The sequence below is a fragment of the Urocitellus parryii genome, chromosome 1 (genome assembly GCF_045843805.1).
Source record: "Urocitellus parryii isolate mUroPar1 chromosome 1, mUroPar1.hap1, whole genome shotgun sequence".
Taxonomy (NCBI): domain Eukaryota; kingdom Metazoa; phylum Chordata; class Mammalia; order Rodentia; family Sciuridae; genus Urocitellus; species Urocitellus parryii.
The window spans coordinates 122,034,825-122,056,815 of record NC_135531.1 but is presented as its reverse complement, the minus strand read 5'-3'; the positions used below and the strand labels follow the sequence as shown (position 1 = coordinate 122,056,815).

At 37.3% G+C, this 21,991-nt stretch overlaps 1 protein-coding gene across 3 annotated transcripts in view; it reads right to left on the bottom strand.

The window, feature by feature from the left end:
- Positions 1-17,709, bottom strand: part of Pggt1b (protein geranylgeranyltransferase type I subunit beta) — a 61,844-nt gene extending 44,135 nt beyond the window's left edge. For 2 of the 3 annotated variants that reach the window (XM_077801276.1, XM_077801279.1), the window contains exons 1-2: positions 17,570-17,709; positions 9,292-9,410 (exon numbers count right to left, since the gene is read on the bottom strand). In XM_077801276.1, coding sequence (XP_077657402.1) covers positions 9,292-9,410; positions 17,570-17,709 — 259 coding nt within the window. Of the gene's footprint in view, positions 1-9,287; positions 9,411-17,569 lie in introns of those variants that run through there. The other variant, XM_077801280.1, reaches the window with a different exon arrangement.
- Positions 17,710-21,991: the final 4,282 nt, after the last annotated feature.

The window sequence follows — 21,991 nt, the reverse complement described above, 5'->3', positions numbered from 1 at the left end:
CACTAATAAAATGCTGGGGGAAGTAAACATACTAAATAACAGATCAAAAACCAGGTCAATCATGAAGTCACCAAATAATCTTTAAAATCAGAGGAAAATATAAATTCAGAAGATAGGAAACATGACAAGTAAGTGACTAATTATCTGGAAACTAACGGATGGCATAAATTCTCTCACTAAAATGTTATGCTACATAGAGACAACTGTCACTTTATTTCAAGAGAATGAATCCGCCGATTTTTAAACAAAAGCAATACTAAAGTATGTTTCAATAAAAAGTCACAGAATAGCTTTTTTATGTGCTACAGTGTAACTACTTATCTTCACAATGTAAAATACATTAAAGAAACTGTAGTCTATAATTATGGCATGTAATTTTAGGGGGAAAAAAAAACCAAGCTGAATTTGTAATATTATCTTACATCTGTGTAACACTGAACTTAAAAAAAAAAAAAAATTCTAGACTTTCACTTAAAACTATGTAGAGAAAAAAAAAATCCTGGCAAAAATGGAAATCCAGATCCCCCACAGCGGACACTCCACTGAGGCAGTCAGCGGCCACCATCCGGGAAAGCTGAAGGATACACCGAAACTCTCCCACAGAGTGCAGCATCAAAACAGGTTTGTGTCAATCAGCTCACCCCCCAGACATAGGGAATTCGCATAAAATCTCTCCTAGGCTTGCCGGGAGAGGGAGTATCAAGCTGAGCCTCCATAAAGACTAGGGGGAAACTAGAGACACCTGACCTCCAACCCCTCCTCCCAGTAGCAGCCAAAACGAAACCTGGCTAGCCAGCGCTGGGGGAGGGGCAAGCAGAAAGAATCAAAGTGATCCTCCTTCCTGTGGAGCACAGATAACTCAAGGAGAATAGGAAGATGGCGGCGAAGGGAGTTCATCACCCCAGGGCGCCGCGTCACTAAGTGGGAGAAAGACGATGCAAAACGGCTGAAGGATATCTTTGGGAAGTTCCAGTGAAATTGAGGTGATCCAGAATCTAGTGGACACATTTCCATCGTGAGAAGTTCGGCTCTGAGAGCTCCATTTCCCCGCACGGAGGGTCGCATAGCCTGACAGGCAATCGCCCGGAGGCTGGAGTCTGTGGCGCGTGCCGGGGAGCGGCAGGGTGCCAGAGCGGGGGAACAGCAATACGGATGGGGGGGGGGCTCCCGCCAGTGGTACATCGGAGCCCTTAGTGCTGAGTTCCGGCTTTGAAACAGAGGAGAGAAGCGGCCCAGTTTGGTTCCAGACACCAGTTGGACCACAGTGGAGGACAGCAGCCGCCATTTCGGAGAGATGATGTAATCATCCCCGTGTTCTACTGATCTCAGCCCATTCAACTACGGAACAGGTGATATCAGGCTGGTATTTGCCTGCGTCTAGCAGACAGATTTCTTGCTCAGGCTCGGGGCGGGGGTTCTTGTGGAGAATACTCCTAGAGGCGCGTGCTGGGCAAGGCATGCGCCGGGCACTGAGCAGCTGGATTCTGGTTCCCGGGGCTAACCTGGCCCAGGTCTGAGGAAACTGTGGAGACTGCCGGTGGAGGCCAGCTCCAAGTGGAGAGTGCGCTGAGCTTGGGGCGACTAGGTTCTGACTCCCGGAACAGTTTTGGCCTGGGGCTGGGGAACCAGTGGGGGTCGCTCCCTGGAGCCAGCTCCCAGCGGAGAGTGTATCAGGATCGGAGAGGCGGGGTTCCGGCTACCTAAGCTGCTTTGGCCCAAGGGTAGGGAACCGGCGGTGACTGCTTCTCAATCAGGGTCCAGCGGGGTGCTGTAGGGGCAGAGTGGAGCTTTCACCTGCGCCCAGAGCAGGCCAAGTGACCCGCCGGCGTGGTACCATGACACCCCAAACGCAGCTGGGGCTGAAGAGAGCAGCCGCCCACGCCTAGAATAGGACCAGCGATTCCGAGGCTCGGTAGCCAAGTAACCTCATTTGGAGTAGAGGCTGTGCAGAGCTGACATCCGAGCAAGCAGGGCAGGCAGACCTGCCGCCAACTGGCAAGACAGGCCAGGTAGCTTGCCAGCGTGGTGGACACGTAACACCGAGGCAGTCGCGTCACACTGGTTGGAGTGGGGGTGGAGCAGGGTCGCCGCCCGGGTCCGGAGGGGGCTAAGCGACCCGTTGGAGAGGTAGTCAGGTACCCCCATTGGGAGTGGGGGCTGTGCAGAACTGTGACCCACCGGCCTAGAGGTCTGCCAGCGCGGTAGACTTGTCACACCAATTGGAGTGGGGGCCCAGCAGAGCCGCCACCCACATCCAGATCAGGACCAACTACCCCAGGGCGTGGTAGTTACGTTACCACAATTGGAGTGGGGGCAGAGCAAAGCCACCACCCGTGCCCGCAGCGGGGGCAGACCTGCGACCCATCAGCGGGGTAGACAGACCACCATAATTAGAGGAGGAGCACAGCCAATACCCGCCCTGCAAGGGAGACTTCCCAAATATACAAGAGCAACATAAATAAATAGGGGGTAAATTTCAAAAACACAACAGTTGCACCAAGCAGAAAGAAACGCGAGCAGTATGAAAAGACAAGGAAAGAAAGGACCACAAGCAATGCAGGTCAACTCAACTTTAGAAGAGGTAATAGCTGCAACAGATGGAATGTCAGATAAAGAGATCAGGATTTATATGCTTCAGATGATCTGGAGTCTCAAGGAAGACATGAGACAGCAAAATCAGTCAATGAAAGATCACATTGACAAACAAATCCAGGAAGTAAAAGATCAATTTCACAGGGAGATAGAGGTAATAAAAAACAAACAAATAGAAATTCTAGAAATGCAGGAAACAATAAACCAACTTAAAAACTCAATTGAGAATACTACCAGCAGAGTAGATCACTTAGAAGAGAGAACATCAGACAATGAAGACAAAGTATTTCAACTGGAAAAGAACATAGACAGCTCAGCAAGTCTGCTAAGAAACCATGAGCAGAACATCCAAGAATTATGGGATAATATCAAAAGACCAAATTTAAGAGTCATTGGGATACAGGAAGGCACAGAGCTCCAAACCAAAGGAATAAAAAGTCTTTTCAGTGAAATAATACGAGAAAACTTCCCAGACTTGAAGAATGAGACAGATTCCCAAATCCTAGAAGCCTACAGGACGCCGAATGTGCAAAATCATAAGAGATCCACACCTAGACACATTATAATGAAAATGTCCAACATACAGAATAAGGAGAGAATTTTAAAAGCTGCAAGAGAAAGAAAGCAGATTACATTTAGGGGTAAACCAATCAGGATAACAGCTGATCTCTCAACACAGACTCTGAAAGCTAGAAGATCCTGGAATAACATATTTCAAACACTGAAAGAAAATGGGTTCCAACCAAGAATCGTGTATCCGGCGAAATTAAGCTTCAGATTAGAAGATGAAATTAAAACCTTCCACGATAAACAAAAGTTAAAAGAATTCGCAGCTAGAAAACCATCTCTTCAAAAAATCCTTGGCAAAACATTACAGGAAGAGGAAATGGAAAATAACATTGAAAACCAACAATGGGAGATAGGGCAGTAAAGGGGGGAAAGTAGTCAAAGAGGATAACAAATCACGGTTAGTAACATCAATAAACAAATATGGATAGAAGAACAAACCATATCTCAATAATAACCCTAAATGTTAATGGCTTAAACTCACCAATTAAGAGACACAGGCTAGTAGAATGGATCACAAAACAAGACCCAACAATATGCTGCCTACAGGAGACGCATCTGATAGGAAAAGATATTCATAGACTGAAGGTGAAAGGTTGGGAAAAATCATACCACTCATATGGACTGCGGAAACAAGCAGGAGTGTCCATACTCATATCTAATAAAATAGATTTCAAGCCAAAGTTAATCAAAAGGGACAAAGAAGGACACTTCATACTGCTCAAGGGAACCATACACCAACAAGACATAACAATCATAAATATATATGCCCCAAATAATGGTGCAGCTGTGTTCATCAAGCAAACTCTTCTCAAGTTCAAGAGTCTAATAGACCACCATACAATAATCATGGGAGACTTCAACACACCTCTCTCACCACTGGACAGATCTTCCAAACAAAAGTTAAATAAGGAAACTATAGAACTCAATAACACAATTAACAACCTAGACCTAATTGACATATATAGACTATACCACCCAACATCAAGTAGTTATACTTTTTTCTCAGCAGCACATGGAACCTTCTCAAAAATAGACCATATATTATGTCACAGGGCAACTCTTAGACAATATAAAGGGGTAGAGATAATACCATGCATCTTATCTGATCACAATGGAATGAAACTGAAAATCAATGATAAAGGAAGGAAGGAAAAATCAAGCATCACTTGGAGAATGAACAATAGGTTGCTGAGTGATCAATGGGTTTTAGAAGACATCAAGGAGGAAATTAAAAACTTCCTGGAGTTAAATGAAAACACAGACACAACATATTGGAATCTATGGGACACATTGAAAGCAGTTCTAAGAGGAAAATTCATTGCTTGGAGTTCATTCCTCAAAAAAAGAAAAAACCAACAAATAAATGATCTCATACTTCATCTCAAAATCCTAGAAAAAGAAGAGCAAAACAACAGCAAAAGAAGTAGAAAGCAAGAAATAATTAAAATCAGAGCTGAAATTAATGAAATTGAAACAAAAGAAACAATTGAAAAAATTGACAAAACTAAAAGCTGGTTCTTTGAAAAAATAAATAAAATTGACAGACCCTTAGCCATGCTAACGAAGAGAAGAAGAGAGAGAACCCAAATTACTAGCATACGGGATGAAAAAGGCAATATCACAACAGACACTTCAGAAATACAGAAGATAATCAGAAATTATTTTGAATCCTTATACTCCAATAAAATAGAAGATAGTGAAGGCATAGATAAATTCCTTAAGTCTTATGATCTGCCCAGATTGAGTCAGGAGGATATTGACAACCTAAACAGACCAATAACAATAGAGGAAATAGAAGAAACCATCAAAAGACTACCAACTAAGAAAAGCCCAGGACCGGATGGGTATACAGCAGAGTTTTACAAAACCTTTAAAGAGGAACTAACACCAATACTTTTCAAGCTATTTCAGGAAATAGAAAAAGAGGGAGAACTTCCAAATTCATTCTACGAGGCCAACATCACCCTGATTCCTAAACCAGACAAAGACACTTCAAAGAAAGAAAACTACAGACCAATATCTCTAATGAACCTTGACGCAAAAATCCTCAATAAAATTCTGGCGAATCAGATTCAAATACATATCAAAAAAATTATACACCATGATCAAGTAGGATTCATCCCTGGGATGCAAGGCTGGTTCAATATACGGAAATCAATAAATGTTATTCACCACATCAATAGACTTAAAAATAAAAACCATATGATCATCTCAATAGATGCAGAAAAAGCATTCGACAAAGTACAGCATCCCTTTATGTTCAAAACTCTAGAAAAATTAGGGATAACAGTATCATACCTCAACATTGTAAAAGCAATCTATGATAAGCCACAGGCCAGCATCATTCTGAATGGAGAAAAATTGAAGGCATTCCCTCTAAAATCTGGAACAAGACAGGGATGCCCTCTCGCACCACTTCTGTTCAACATAGTTTTCGAAACACTGGCCAGAGCAATTAGACAGATGAAAGAAATTAAAGGCATAAAAATAGGAAAAGAAGAACTTAAATTATCACTATTTGCAGATGATATGATTCTATACCTAGCAGAACCAAAAGGGTCTACAAAGAAGCTATTAGAGCTAATAAATGAATTCAGCAAAGTGGCAGGATATAAGATCAACACGCATAAATCAAAGGCATTCCTGTATATCAGCGACAAATCCTCTGAAACGGAAATGAGGAAAACTACTCCGTTAACAATATCCCCCCCAAAAATAAAATACTTGGGAATCAACCTAACAAAAGAGGTGGAAGATTTATACAATGAAAATTACAGAACACTAAAGAAAGATATAGAAGACCTTAGAAGATGGAAAAATATACCCTGCTCATGGATAGGCAGAACTAACATCATCAAAATGGCGATATTACCAAAAGTTCTCTATAAGTTCAATGCAATGCCAATCAAAATCCCAACAGCATTTCTGGTAGAAATAGATAAAAGAATCATGAAATTCATATGGAATAATAAAAGACCCAGAATAGCAAACACAATGCTAAGCAGGAAGTGTGAATCAGGCGGTATAGCGATTCCAGACTTCAAACTATACTACAGAGCAATAGTTACAAAAACAGCATGGTACTGGTACCAAAACAGGCGGGTGGACCAATGGTACAGAATAGAGGACACAGTAACCAATCCACAAAACTACAACTATCTTATATTTGATAAAGGGGCTAAAAGCATGCAATGGAGGAAGGATAGCATCTTCAACAAATGGTGCTGGGAAAACTGGAAATCCATTTGCATCAAAAAGAAGCTGAATCCCTATCTCTCGCCATGCACAAAAGTTAACTCAAAATGAATCAAGGAGCTTGATATTAAATCAGAGACACGGCATCTGATACAAGAAAAAGTTGGTTATGATCTACATACTGTGGGATCAGGCTCCAAATTCCTCAATAGGACACCAATAGCGCAAGAGTTAACAACTAGAATTAACAAATGGGACTTACTCAAACTAAAAAGTTTTTTCTCAGCAAAAGAAACAATAAGAGAGATAAACAGGGAGCCTACATCCTGGGAACAAATCTTTACTCCTCACACTTCAGATAGAGCCCTAATAACCAGAATATACAAAGAACTCAAAAAATTAGACAATAAGATAACAAATAACCCAATCAATAAATGGGCCAAGGACCTGAACAGACACTTCTCAGAGGAGGACATACAATCAATCAATAAGTACATGAAAAAATGCTCACCATCTCTAGCAGTCAGAGAAATGCAAATCAAAACTACCCTAAGATACCATCTCATTCCAGTAAGATTGGCAGCCATTAGGAAGTCAAACAACAATAAGTGCTGGAGAGGATGTGGGGAAAAGGGCACTCTTGTTCATTGCTGGTGGGACTGCAAATTGGTACAGCCAATTTGGAAAGCAGTATGGAGATTTCTTGGAAAGCTGGGAATGGAACCACCATTTGACCCAGCTATTCCCCTTCTCGGTCTATTCCCTAAAGACCTAATAAGAGCATGCTACAGGGACACTGCTACATGGATGTTCATAGCAGCACAATTCACCATAGCAAGATTGTGGAATCAGCCTAGATGCCCTTCAATAGATGAATGGATAAAAAAATGTGGCATTTATACACAATGGAGTATTACTCTGCATTAAAAAATGACAAAATCATAGAATTTGGAGGGAAATGGATGGCATTAGAGCAGATTATGCTAAGTGAAGCTAGTCAATCTTTAAAAAACAAATACCAAATGACCCCTTTGATATAAGGGGAGTAAACAAGGACAGGGTAGGGACGAAGAGCTTGAGAAGAAGATGTACATTAAACAGGGATGAGAGGTGGGAGGGAAAGGGAGTGAGAAGGGAAATCGCATGGAAATGGAAGGTGATCCTCAGGGTTATACATAAGGACATATAAGAGGAAAGGAGGGGTAAGACAAGATAATACAAATTGAAGAAATGATTTACAGTAGAAGGGGTAGAGAGAGAAAAGGGGAGGGGAGGGGAGGGGAGGGGAGGGGAGGGGAGGGGAGATAGTAGAGAATAGGACAGACAGCAGAATACATCAGACACTAGAAAGGCAATTTGTCAATCAATGGAAGGGTAACTGATGTGATTCAGCAATCTGTATATGGGGTATAATTGGGAGTTCATAACGCACTTGAATCAAATTGTGAAATATGATGTATTAAGAACTATGTAATGTTTTGAACGACCAACAATAAAAAAAAAAATATGCCCGGTAGATGGCAGATACTCAAAAAAAAAAAAAAAAAAAAAAATGGAAATCCACAAGTTACTTCTTTATGCAAGTTACTAAGACTAAGTATGACTGGTCTCAGCCACAGGTTCCTAGAAACTAAGGACTGTATCTTGTAATTTATCACAAAACTCTTCTATAGATTTAGCTGAGTATTCTTAACAAAAAATTCAGTAAATCTAACTAACCAACATGTTGAAATCTATAACTACTGACCAAATTATCATATATACTTCTTCATGTAGTTGGTGGAAAGTGACTTATTTATATATTATTCTGAAAGATCTAGTTCTAAATGCTTAATTTTTAAACAAGAACTGGTAAATATGTATTGATTTTTTAAATTATGTAAAAACAAAAGCTATGAACTTCTAGAACAGAGTAGAAAGCCACAAGCTACGTTCAAGGTCATCTCTCTCTCTCTCTCTCTTTTTTTTTGGTCAGTGTTGTGATCAAACTCAGGGCCTCACAAATGCTAGGCAAGCAATCTATTACTGAATCACATTTCCACTCCAAACCTCTTTCTAAATAAAATTTTAGCTTACTTCTCCAAAGACCATTGGATGAGATTTATACAAGTACTTCAATCAATGAATCATATTTTGAATTGATAAATGCTGACTTCCACAAGTAAAGTGGTGACCACTGACAAACTGCATGATTTCCTGAAAGTTTATTTGTTTAATCTTTTTTGGTACACATATGATGCTGAAGATAACAAAAGCTAGGCATGCATTCTGCCACTGAGTTACATTACCAGCCCTGTTGGATCATTTTAAGGTTACATTTTCTAAAATGCATAAGTTACATCTGTTAGGGTTTTTCTTTTATACTTGAGAGTATCTAATAGAGTTTATAAAATGGGTATATTTAGTTGATCATGTAATTTAGGAATTTTGAGAAGATGATCAATTTTTTTTTGTTTTAAGAAGTATAAAAATGAATGACATATAAGTAAGAGCTCTAAGAAACCATTTAAAAATGCTAGTTAAACATGACCAGAGACTGAAATAAAACTTTTTGCTTGCAGAGTTTTTCACTGAAGAGACAAAACGAATGGCTAGGAATGAAGACAGTGAATGCTACAGAATTAATCATACATAAACACTGAATACAAATAATCGGCAAGCAGTCATCAGTATGGAAGTGTACGAAATAATGCAGAGCTACAACTGTGACTCTCTAATCTCTGATGACTCTAAATTGTTCTCTCCAGAGATTACTGATTAGACTTGTTAGGTGTTGTATCTCAACAGAATGGGAATGAATGCCACATTACAAGGGAAACAGGTGTATAAAATATGTTAATATTATATGAGTGAATATAAAATTTACTAGTTCAACACATGTTATGTCAGGTACAACTAGTCACACTAAAAATAAAATGCTAAAAACTCACTCACTGTCTTCTGTGGGAAGGACCTGAAGGGAGTAAATCCACTCTATTATATCATCTTTGTTCACCACATCTAAGGAGTCCAACATATCCAGCCCGGAGAGTGCAAAAAATGCAATTGTCAACCTAAAAGAAAAAAATGTAAGATTCCACCTTAACTATCAAACAACTGAACTCTTTATGGTTCAAAAAAAAAAAAAAAAACTCATTTAACATTTAAACAATTTAAGCAGTACTCTCACTTTGTTAAAGTAAAATAATAAGATAAGTTCCCCTCCACATAGTTTACCTTTAATAATTAAATAGTATCAGTCAAATCTTTAGTTTTTTTTTTTTTTAAAAAGGGACCATTTATGGGCTAAAGAAACCAATCCTCAATTGAAGCACAAGTGAATCTAGTATATAAACAGCACGAAGACTAAGCAGATTTAGTATGAATAAGCCAAAAACGTTAGGAAAGTGTATAAAAAGGTCAATTTCTACTATTTCCCAAGCGGAAATGTGCTTTATAACTTAGGCTTACTTCTTAAGGAATATACCAATTATAAATGTGATTCCTTGTGAAAAAATATGAATTTGGGAAAAGAAGAAATACTTTAAATACAAATGCATTTCAACTCCATTTTTCCAGCAAGGAACATTATTTGATAGAATAAAAAACTATATGGCAACGCCATTCTCCTCCAAGATTGTGCACTAAATCAGAACTCTAAAACTTGTGCTTTTGTATAAAAGTCAGCATGTTAGTGTTTACTTTTAACATAATTTAATTCCTTTGAAGTTGAGAAAGTCTATAATGTTGCTTGATTGAGCACCATTAACTCATTCCCACAGTTTAATATCTCTATAAAAGTTTATTTCAAATTATCTGGTATAATATTGTATACCAAAGCCATCTGATGCATGCTGTAACATTTTGGGAAGGTCCCAAGAGAAAATTAAGCCTTCATGCCATAAGCCATCTGTATGTAATATATTAACTATGCATCTAGGATAGAATTATCTAGAATGGTATTACCAACTTTAAGAGAAATGAGAAAACATTCATCTTTTCTTAGAGCATAATTCTCTCTCTGATCCCTGGTTTAAAAAAAAAAAAAAGGCTGGCATCTACTAGGTAAGAGAAGAAATCACAATAATTTAATTCCAACTAAACCTAACAGGCAAAAACTAAAACCAAGGATACTGAGATACTCAAGAAAAATACACATTTGGGAAAACTAATATTATTTAGAAACTATTAGCATATATTGGATACCGAACTAGAAAATTGTTAATGTATCAATTTGAATCTAACAACCCATTGAGATCCATCTAATTAAGGTTATTTACCTGCATAAGATCAGGATTAAATTAAGGGAAGTGGATCCCTTTTGTGTAGGAAACAGTGTTATGCTATAATTCAGAGATCAAACTCTGCTGTCAAATGAGCTACATTCAAATTCTAACTTGGCCAATAGCTAGTCACATGACTCTCGGCAGGATACTTTACCTTTCCTAAGTTTTAGCTTCCAGTAATGATGTAAATCATCATTACACATCACAGAGTTATTGGGCTTACCTGTCTACAACAAGCACTCAATAAATAGAAACCATCATTATCGATGTCTATCCTAACACGGAGGGAAAGGAATAATAATAACCTTAAGATTTAATCACACTGTGTTACAAGCCTTTTCTCCAGGTCCTTGATTGGCAATCTTTTCCCCAAAGGCAGGCTCTTTTCCAAAACAAAATGATTCTTTAGACACTGGGGAAATCTAACATAACAGCAACTGAGTTTGAAAATCACGTGTTTTATGTGAAAAGGTCTACTTTTCTGGTGATATTACTTAAAATATTTATTGTTAACAAATAAAAGACCTGAAATACTATTAATGTTCTCTGACAGTTTTAACAGGGTTTTCAGCTTTGGTATAACCCATAAATAATCATGATTAGATAAAATTGATATTGAATAATATGGTTTATTAAAGCATTATTATAGAGAAAAACAAAAGGAGGAGAGACATAAAAGTTGAAAAACCATGAAGGACTTGAGATTGGAAATGGATAAAACAAAGATCTTTTAGTCAGTAAAAGCTATATAGCAAGAAAACATCCAAAAGGCTAGGGCAAGGGGGTACAGTTAAATGGTTAGTGTTTGCCCTGCATGCTGCAGACCCTGGGTTCCAACCATAGCATCTTGAAAAAAACAAAAGGCTATAAAAACAACTTGGTATTCTTTCCTAAGTTAAAAACTTCAGAAATTATCAAGACCATTTCTTTATTTTTATACTGAAGACAATAAAATCCAAAGGATTAAATTAGATTTCTATGCTTTGGTTAATCAATTAAAAGGAAATCTGAGTCTCAGTGCAGTATTCTTCCCCAAAGAGGTGCTTCTCAAACCTTCTGAACATTAGAATCAGCTTAAACAAACAAAAAAGGCTGAAACACCACAACATAACCTAAAAGTCCAGGCCTCACTTCACAACTAAATCAGAATCTCAGGGTGGAAGTTAAGGTCTGGGCACATTTTTGTTTTCAAACTTCCCAGATGATTTGAATGCGCTGCCAGGTGGTTCTTTATTAGAACAAGACTGCTAATCAAGCAACTACAGGAGGATGCTACTGTCATCTTTTGGGTAAAGGCCATGGATGCTGCTGAAGTCCTCCAACACCCAGGACAGGCCCAAAGAACAAAGAATTCTCTGACCCCTAAATGTGAACAATGCTGAGGATGAGAAATTCTATTCACACTGTTATCTGAAGAGTTAAATGATCTTTTGTTTTACTTGTTTCTGGATGCATTTCATTTATATTCAAGTATCAAATATAATAAATCAGTCATATGGTAGTAAGGAATCTTAAAATCTTGCATACTTAATTATTAAAGGCTCCTAAAAATCCAGTAGTTTTAACTCAAGGTTGAAGGTTTAAGTAGAAACTCTAAAGTTTTTGGGATTAACATAACTACAGTGAATTGCTTATGTTTATAAATTAAGTCCCCATCACCAGGTGGAAGGAGGAGGAGAGAAAGGGGAGTAGCAAGATATGAAATTTATAATTATGTTATATGCATGTACCAGTATTTAGCAATGAATTCCACTATTAGGTATAGCTATAATGTACCATTAAAATAAATAAATGATAAATAAATGAAGTAAGACCCCATCAGAAATGTTCAGTTAATGACTGGTACACAGAACCAAGAAGGTGCTTTGGAGCAAACACCCAGCCTCCCTCTGAGACAAGCTGGTAAAGCATTCCTTTTCTGATAATCTCAGAATTCTCAAGTAGCCCTAAGTCTTTGTGAGGGAAAAAATTAAACAAGTTGTAAGAAATACAAATTAATTTTTGACTGTAGGCCTCTGAGAGAAATAATATAGGGTTAATGGTACCCACATGACTGCTACTTGGCATAAAATCTGCTGGTTAACCTAATTCTGTCCGGATGTATAGACGAGTAATACTTGCCAATAAATGCACCCAAAATCAGGTCAACTACATTATTTTTACTTTATTATTTTTTCTGGAGAACATTTGTTTCCTTCCTTTCTTTTCCTATAACTGAATCTCTGAGTTTGTAGCTTGAAAAGCTGAAGCAAGCAAGCCACATTCCATCCATCCCCTACTCCTACTGGGAAATTTTTACACACACACACACACACACACACACACACACACACACACACAGTTTATCTTACCTGGGCAGCAAAGTAGTATTTCCCACCCTAAATAAAATCTGCTTCACCATTGAATCAATTCAAAGATGGGATAGATGAACCAAACATTTCCAAAAGACCTCATTTTTCAAGATTAAGTCTGGGCAATGGAAAAAAAGAATTTAGTCACAGTGATATAAACAGTGTGCTGCCGGCCAGAGCAGTGAGTGACAATTTGGAAATATATTGAAAATACTGATTTATAGATGTTGATTAACTTCCCAAACTTTGGATCACTTGCTTTGTTCCTTTCTGGTACAACCCCTTAACTTTCCTTTACTGGTATCTCCAAGATGGACTGTATTTCAGCATAGGTCTCAGGGTAGGGCTATGGCTAAGTCATACTGCAGAGTTCCAAAATTATAAATAAGCAGCTACATTAAGAAACATACATTAAACTGATAACAGTGTCCGTAGAGAGCCTTTAGAGGACACATTAAAATCGATCATGAAGTTAAAATACTAGCACATAGATGCCCCGATACTTTGAAATGAATTACTGTAATAGTGCATGATTTCTAAAATTGTAAGCATTATTCATTCATACTTTATAATGGCTGACTCATCTGTTAAATATGTTTACCTATAGTCACACAACGTTAGAATTACTTAACATGCAAAATATCTTAATTACCCCAGAAGAAAGTTACTAAAAACTAGTATATAACTAGATTTCATCACAAAAATGAAAAAAGCTTCCTAACTTAAGCAAGTTCTATGATACATATATAGAAATCATTCCTTTCTAAACTTGCTCCTTTCTGCCTTTCTCCAAACCAGGTGATAGTTCCAATACTGGAATCCTGAGATGACAATTTCTTTTTCATCCCTTACTTTCTATTCCTACTTCACATTTCAGCACCTTCTCTCCTGGACTACTGCAATAGCTTCCCAATTGATATCCCCGGTTCTGGTCCTGTTTCACCCAAAATACTTATCATTCTCAAATCACATGATCACTCTGAAGTGCACATTTCTAATCATTAAGATCCACTGTTTGGTGAGTTTCCATTACTCACATGTGATATCAAATTTCTGGACAGGGCACACAAAGCCTTCAATGATTTGGTCCACGTTTACCTCTTTAGGCTCAATTCCTACTACACTTGCCTTACATTTTGATCCAACATTAGTTATCTAATCAACACCCAGTTATCTGCCTTAACTCTTACTGTCCATTTGCAATATATCTATTGGTGGGGGGAACCCACAAGCAAATCACAAAAACACCAAAAAACTCTGGAATACACTCTAACAAAATTTAGTTTGGGAGTTATTTCTTCCAGGAAGTCTTCTCTGAGTTCCTCTCTTTTCAGCTTGATCTAGTTAGGTGCTTCCATTATGCCCTGTGAATATTGCCATCATTGTATATAGAAACTCAAAAGTGTGGTCAAGGGATCAACAACATCAGCAGCACTTGGGAATTTGTTGGAAATGCAGCATCTCGGACATCACCCAGACCTATGCAATTAGAATCTGCATTTTAACAACATCTCAGGTGAGTCATATGCACATGAGAATTGGGAAGCACAGTTGTAATAATCTACTGAATACATTTTTCTCCTATCAGATAGTCTCAAACTTCAGCATACATCAGAACTACTTGGGATGCTTGTTATGATGCAAACTCCCAGGCCCATGTTTAACATAGTAGATCTGGGGAGGGGACCAGGAACCAGCATTTTTATAAGCACCATAGGGCACTAAAAAAGAGCTTCCCACAATTATGCTTTGAAAGAAACACTGTTAGACTGTAATATAATGGATATAAGAGAGGAATTGAAAGGATATTGTAGTTGCAGAATGGTAGGCAGCAAAGAGGTTAAACACAAGATACACAAAAAGTAGGTAGACTGTAAATGTGTCATAGAATAAAAACTGCCTAAACCTTTCTTCTAGAATAGCTAGGTCAAAAAAGCTTTATCTATAAAAATTTTTATTATTCCAGTACAAATGGTAATAACTCAAACAACAAAAAACTCTAAACTACAGTCACAAAAAAGAGCTGTTAATTGACAACGCTTACCATCTGAGGTCACTTAACTAGAAACTACCACTTTTCCAAGGTTAAAAGAAAAACCTCAGATGAAACAGCAAACACTATACTTATTTTCATGAAGCAAATGTCATTAGAAAAGTAAAAAATCATTTATTCTTGTCATACTAAATTAAATAAGAAATGGAATAATTTTTCCAAAATACAGGGGCAGAAAATAATGTCTAAATATCTGGTCCAATATTTGCCTTACAAGTCAATATTTCAAATTTATCTGCAAAAAATAACTGAATAGAGAACACCTCAGTCATTGGCTTAACACTGTATTCCTGTTACTAGATACCTAGTAGTCATTCAATTAATGCTTGTGGAATTGAAGTGCAATACTAGGTAAGAATTGTGAGCTCCCCAATGCATTGTTTTCATCTTAAAACTCTAACATAGTAGAAATTTTGTGATCAGTCACCTTTGCTTAAAAGGTTAAAGCTTCTTCATAACCATCTTAAAATCAATTATGAATCACACACATCACAAAAAGACCTTAATGATAAATGAAGGTAAAAACAGTACACAAGGAAAGAGAAACTAAAAAACCAAAACTAACTACAAAATCTGATACATTATTACCTTTAAATGTGGCTACTGAGTGAGCATAGGAAAACTAAAAATGATTAAAAAAATTCTATGCAAGTGACAAAACACTAAACATAAAAAGAATACAATTAATACCTCTTAACCATTGCAACAGTGGTATCTATTCTCTAACATACAAAGTTTGGTGTAGAACCTACTTAAAAATTATTAAATAAACTGTAAAATTTATTAAGTCGGGCAATTTTTGCTGTTTTACTTATGTTGTGAGCAGAATTACACAACTTAATGCCAACATGCATGGTTTTGTATAAGTTGGAATTTTATAGATCAAACATAGTGGCATCTTGAAAATGTAACCCACAGAGCTATAAGCAAGCAAAGCTGGACTATTTAAGTCACAATGTAACAAAAGGATATAATTTTTTTTATTCAAATTCTCTGAGTTTTCATAAGATGAATCCCCATAAATTTGATCTATTAACATTTCATATCACTACCAAATGGACTAAGTTTTGATTTCTTTCCTTTTGTGCATGGTTGGGGATTGAACCCAGAGTCCTATGCATGCTAGGCAAGCACCCTTACCATTGAACCCAGCCCTTGAAATCTCAATTTTTAAGGTGTAGATATGGGCTCTGCTAGCCAGTCCTACAGATGGAGAAAATAACATAAATGACATTCAAGAATGTGTTTATCCTTTTAGGCTCAGCTCACATATTCAACAAATATTTCTTTACTGCTTATTATATATCAGATACCATTCAAGGCACCAGTGCAATGCAGTCTCACAGGTCTTGGTGAGACGATGCAAATTGCTCAAACAGAAAGAAACAACAGCCAATGGCAAATATGGTGACCGAGCACTTGAAATGTGGTGGTTACTGGAATAGGGGAACTGATTTTTAACTTTGACTTAATTGACTCAAAACAAAACAGTAAAATGTGTCTAGTGGATCCCTTATGGGACAGGGCAGTCCCAAAGTGCTATAGAGGTAAACAAGATAGAAAAAAATCCTGCCTTCATGAATTTACAATTCTGTGTGACCCAAAGTTAGTAAATAAATCAATTAATAAATACATGTCAAGTGGTGATCACAGAGGCCTATCTTAAGAAAACATGGATTAGATACATGCCCTTCTATACGCTCCCATGAACTCTACAATAATATACAATTTTACTGGAACTTGTCTTATTTAGCTGTATTACAATACCTACCATAATAAATATATTTTTTGACCACGTGTGCAGAAGCAATCTGTAATTCCCCAAACTAATCTAGTAGTACAGTACTCAAAATACCAATCTGTTTCTTCTCATCCAGTCTCATGCAGTTCTGAAGCCTCACTTTAAAACGCAGCAATGCGGAGCCAAGTATCACCTCTTCCTTTCGCTTTCTCAACCCCAGCTTTACTGTGAATCACAAACCTTAGCTAACTCTAACTTTACCAAAGGCAATTGCAAATTCACTTTAATGAAATGTTTCACGCAACACTGCACCTCTTTTGTTTACCATTGGATTTACAATTCCTGGAAAGTAAATTTCTACTCATACCTTACAGGCTCGCCACTGCTCCTACACACCAAAACTACATTTACTTCCAATTACGCGTTACTGACTACAGAAGAAAGAGAAGCATAGGAGCTTTGTGTTTTCCTTTTATACCATAAATAACGAAGAAAACTCAATCAAGGGATCTGGGAAATGAGTGAAAAGGAAACTCAGAATAAACAAAAAATGGCTGTGTAACAAGACGGAAATTTAGGATTCCCAAAAACCTTCCACTTAGAGCTTTCCAAATTTTTCAGCCGTACTTCGGGGGTGCAAGGGTGACTGCAATTCCGCCTGAGACTGGTGGGAGCGGTCAGAGTCGCTGGACTGCAGTGTAGCCCCCTGCAGACGCCCAGTTCGCATTCCAGCCCCTCCTCTGCGTCTTTCCGAAGGGGCCGGGCTGCGCTGTACGCCCTCCAGACTGTAACCACGAATTACCTGCTGGTCTCCAGCGAAGAGTAGCCCTCCGGCAAGACCTGAAGGCAGCGCTGGAAGAACCGCACGTGCCTGTCCCGCAGGAAATCCAGTCGCTCTCCCTCACCGCTACCAGGAAGCCGCTCATCCTCCGTGGCCGCCATGCTGCCCCGGAAGTGATGTCCACCGCGACCAGGAAGCAATATTCGTAAAGGGAAATCAAACCCTCACTAATGACCCGGATGTACTGGGTCGCAGACCAACTAGATGATGGGAGCCATATACTGTAGACTGCAAATGTACAGCATTTTCTACTTTGAGCGCCCAGAGGTTCGCAAATAGTTAGGTCTTGTGGAATCCAGCCTGTAAATTCGTTAAAACTTTGGTCCTAGTGGGATATTTGGGAGGAAGGGCAAGTACAAGAGCTTCAAGTTCGTTTTGCCAAAGTACAGGCCCTAGAGAATGTTAAGAGGTAGTTCTGAAAATAGGGATGGATCCGCATAAATTTGCTAAGAGTCATTTTGGGGGGGTGCAGGGTGGGGGTTAACACATTTTAAAGCTTAACAGGGAAACTAAACCTAATTAAAATGGTGGATATAAACATGCTTTTTATGTAATTGTGAGCACTACAGAAATTGAGATTTACCTAACTTTCTTTGGAATGACCAGAATCATTTAAAAATAAATGTATAAGGCTGGGGGTGCAGCTCAGTGGTGGAGCACTTGCCTTGCACCACATGAGACCTTGGGGTTGATCCTCAGCACCACATAAAAATAAATGAATATTGTGTCCATCTACAACTAAAAAAAATAAGTAAATGTATAATGTTCAACTTACCAAAGTTTGACGAAGTGATTTTTCAATAGAAATCATACTTTAAATTCTGACACCACCTCTCCACAACCCAGCTTAGCAATATGTAATAGGATACTCTCCTAAGGCTGGGCCTAGGGTTGGGAAGCATAGTCAGTCAGGACCAACCAACACTCTTAGGGTATTAAAATACATAGTGTAATATTCATAGTAGTGCCAAGCTAGTATGTATCAAATTAGGTGTATTAATTGCATTAAAAAAGGTTTATTGGAATGTAATCCTATCATAGAGCACTTATATATATGCACTATACACACCTTACACATAACTTACATAATCATTTGTGAGACTGCATGTTTTTTCTTTCACAAATCTTATATATTTAACTCCTGTGTCCAAGTGTCATCAGGAGTCATTGTTGCATCAATTCCCAACAGCAAAATAAGCTCAACATATTCTCCAATCAACCATATACTAAAGACAGAAATAAGGTGGTTCATTTTTCAAAAAATGGGGGTTTAAGTTACCTCTACTATGTACTTTTTCCTTTAAAGATTCATGAGGCAGAGGCTGGGGTTGTGGCTCAGTGGTGGAGTGCTCACCTAGCATGTGTTAGGCACTGGGTTTGGTCTTGAGCACCACATAAAAATTAAATAAAGGTATTGTGTCCTCCTAATATATATATTATTATTATATATGATTCATTCATGAGACATTCTTGGGGAAGAGAAGGATCAAGTCTAAACAGTTCTTTAAAATTAACTTTCTTATTAGAAATTTTGGTATACTTTTGTTAGCTTTCTTAGAAAATATTTTATTTAAAAATGTGCCTAATGACTAGTGTTTTATTTATTCAACAATTGAAGGCTCCTTGAATGATTTTTGCTACTATTAACTACTTATTCACAGGCATTCCTGTATTTCTTTAATAAATAATGCATTGACAAACAGCATGATGGTCCCAGTGTTGACCTTGGTGCTTTGCTCACAGTCCCTGTCCTTCAGTTATGACAGGAGTTTTCACTGTTATTACAATTAAGATCTCTCATACACATGACATACAACACATACATAGATACCTGAAGATGTTAAAAACTGAATCACAACACTGATTTAATTTACTAGAATCAACTGTGCATGCTCTATACATGATTGGCAATTCTCATCAACATAGTCCTTAAATTAGGGAAGCCAAATATTTCATCTTGTTCTTAAGCTCAAGAGCTAGCAATTTAGTATGAAATTGAAGTAAAAGGTTGCTATGCTGGACTCACTGAAAGATATAATATATCTCCTAAGTAAGTAAAAGCCTTTTCATGAGTGACTCTGACTATACAAAATGTTTGGTATATGCACGACAGAATCTAACTTCCACATAAAATGCCACTGTACATAATTAGCTAAGTACAAATAGCTCAAATCTTATGACACAGTATCTATAAATCAATATTATTTAGCCATTAAATGATAATGTTGAAGCCAGGTAGGGTGTCAGTGCATACCCAGAGAGTTGGTAGTCTGAGGCAGAAGGATCACAAGTTTGAGGCTGGCCTAGATGACTAAGAGAGACCTTGTTTCAAAATTAAAAATAAAAAAGGGCTGGGGATGTAGTTAAGTGGCAGAACGTCCCCGGGTTCAAAAATCCCAGCACCAAAAAAAAAAAAAAAGTTAAAATTATGTGGAAAATATGTATAATGTATTAAGTGATATGTGCCTCCATGTATCTGTTGTAAAATACATATAGTTATATTTTAGAAAACTGTTGTCTTGGAATTATAGATGCTTTGTAACATTTCTTTAGTGTTTTCTTCTAAACTTCTTATTAATATACTATTTATTTATTTATTCTAATCAGTTATACATGACAGCAGAATGCTCTTCGATTCGTTGTACACAAATGGAGAATTTTTCACTTCTCTGGTTGTACCCAAAGTAGAGTCACACCATTCATGCAATCAGTCTCATTCCACCATCCTTCCTATTCCCATGCCTCTCCCTTGCTCCCTTTTGCCCCACCCAAAATTCCTCCACTCATCCCATGCCCCGCCCCCCATTATGGATTAGCATCCACTCATCAGAGAAAACATTCCCTCTTTGTTTTTTTGGGATTGGCTTACTTAGCATGATATTCTAACTCCATCCATTTATTATTAATATACTTTAAACCAGGTTAAGAAATGTATATTTGACATCTCATCAATGAACCTATAACTAAATACATTTTAGATTATGTTTATCTACATTCTTTTTTTCCCCAGTGTGAGGACTGAACTCAGAGCCTTGTGTGTGCTAGGCAAGCACTCTGCCATCCTACATTCTTTATGCAGGGATCTATATAACAAATTCCTCATTTACTTCAAATTCAGTCAGAAAGACTGATTTTCTTCAGAGAAACATCCATACTTTATTAAAAATAAGTAAATAAATAGGTAAATAAAATAGAACAGGGGAGTATAGCTCAGTAGGGAAGCATGTGCTTAGCATGGTTGAGGCCTTGAGTTCAATCTCCAGTGCTGAAACAAAACACCCCAAAATAAACAAAAGCCACAAAAAACATATCAATCAGAATGCTTAGCTTAGATGTAGGAAACTGAATGCTGCATTTGTGTACAACAAAAAGCAATGGAAGAAAGATTTACTTTTATGTATCTTGTAGCTGGTTCAGTTCTGTTGTTAAATTCCCTATCTTTCACATTTTATTTTTGAACTACTTCAAATCATCTAAAAGACTTATGTGGAACAAATAATATAAGTACAATGGACATTTCCAATTAAAGATTGTTTGAATTGGTTTTCTCATAAATACCAATAACTATACAATTAGAATTCTATCTCTAAAATTTGGAATCTACATACTTTGAAATATTAACTGTTATACTGGAAAAGGTTTTGACCACTATAAGTCATTTAGCCCATCTGTAACAAATTAAAATTAAAAGATACTTTAAGGGCTGGGGATGTAGCTCAAGAGGGGGCATGCTCATCTGGCATACACGGGGTGCTGGGTTCGATCCTCAACACCACATAAAAATAAAGATATTGTGTCCACCTAAAACTAAAAAAATAAATATTAAAAAAAGATACCTTAAGATAAAATTATAAGAAACAACTTTTTGGTAGTTTTATGAATACAGTAGGTTTCCTATAAGATGAAAACTAATTAGGGTTAGGATCTAAGATTTTATAATATGAAAAGTTGAATTCAGTAAAATTGTGTTTTCATTTATAAAAGTTTAGAAATTTAAAAATAAACTCTTTGGACCAATATATTTGCCTAGCAATTTTGAAACATTTTAAATGCTACTTAAGAAAAAAAGTATTTTAAAGCTGGCTTATTTCAGATGATATTTCAGAACAAAAAGTTTCTATTTTGAGGCAAACAGAGCAGAAATAAAACTGCATTAACCAGTAAGATGTGAAAGACACAAAGATTTTATAAACATATGAAGTTCAGAAAGAGTGAATGGCAATTGGGAATAGCTAAAGGAAATCAAAAGGATGATAGCAATAATACAATTAATAGGGAATTTGAGGTGCAAGGTATATTTTAAAAGTATTCTCTATATAAAACAATGCATGCTTCAAACAAATACAAAATGTTTATTACACAAAAATGTAATAACTGACAAAC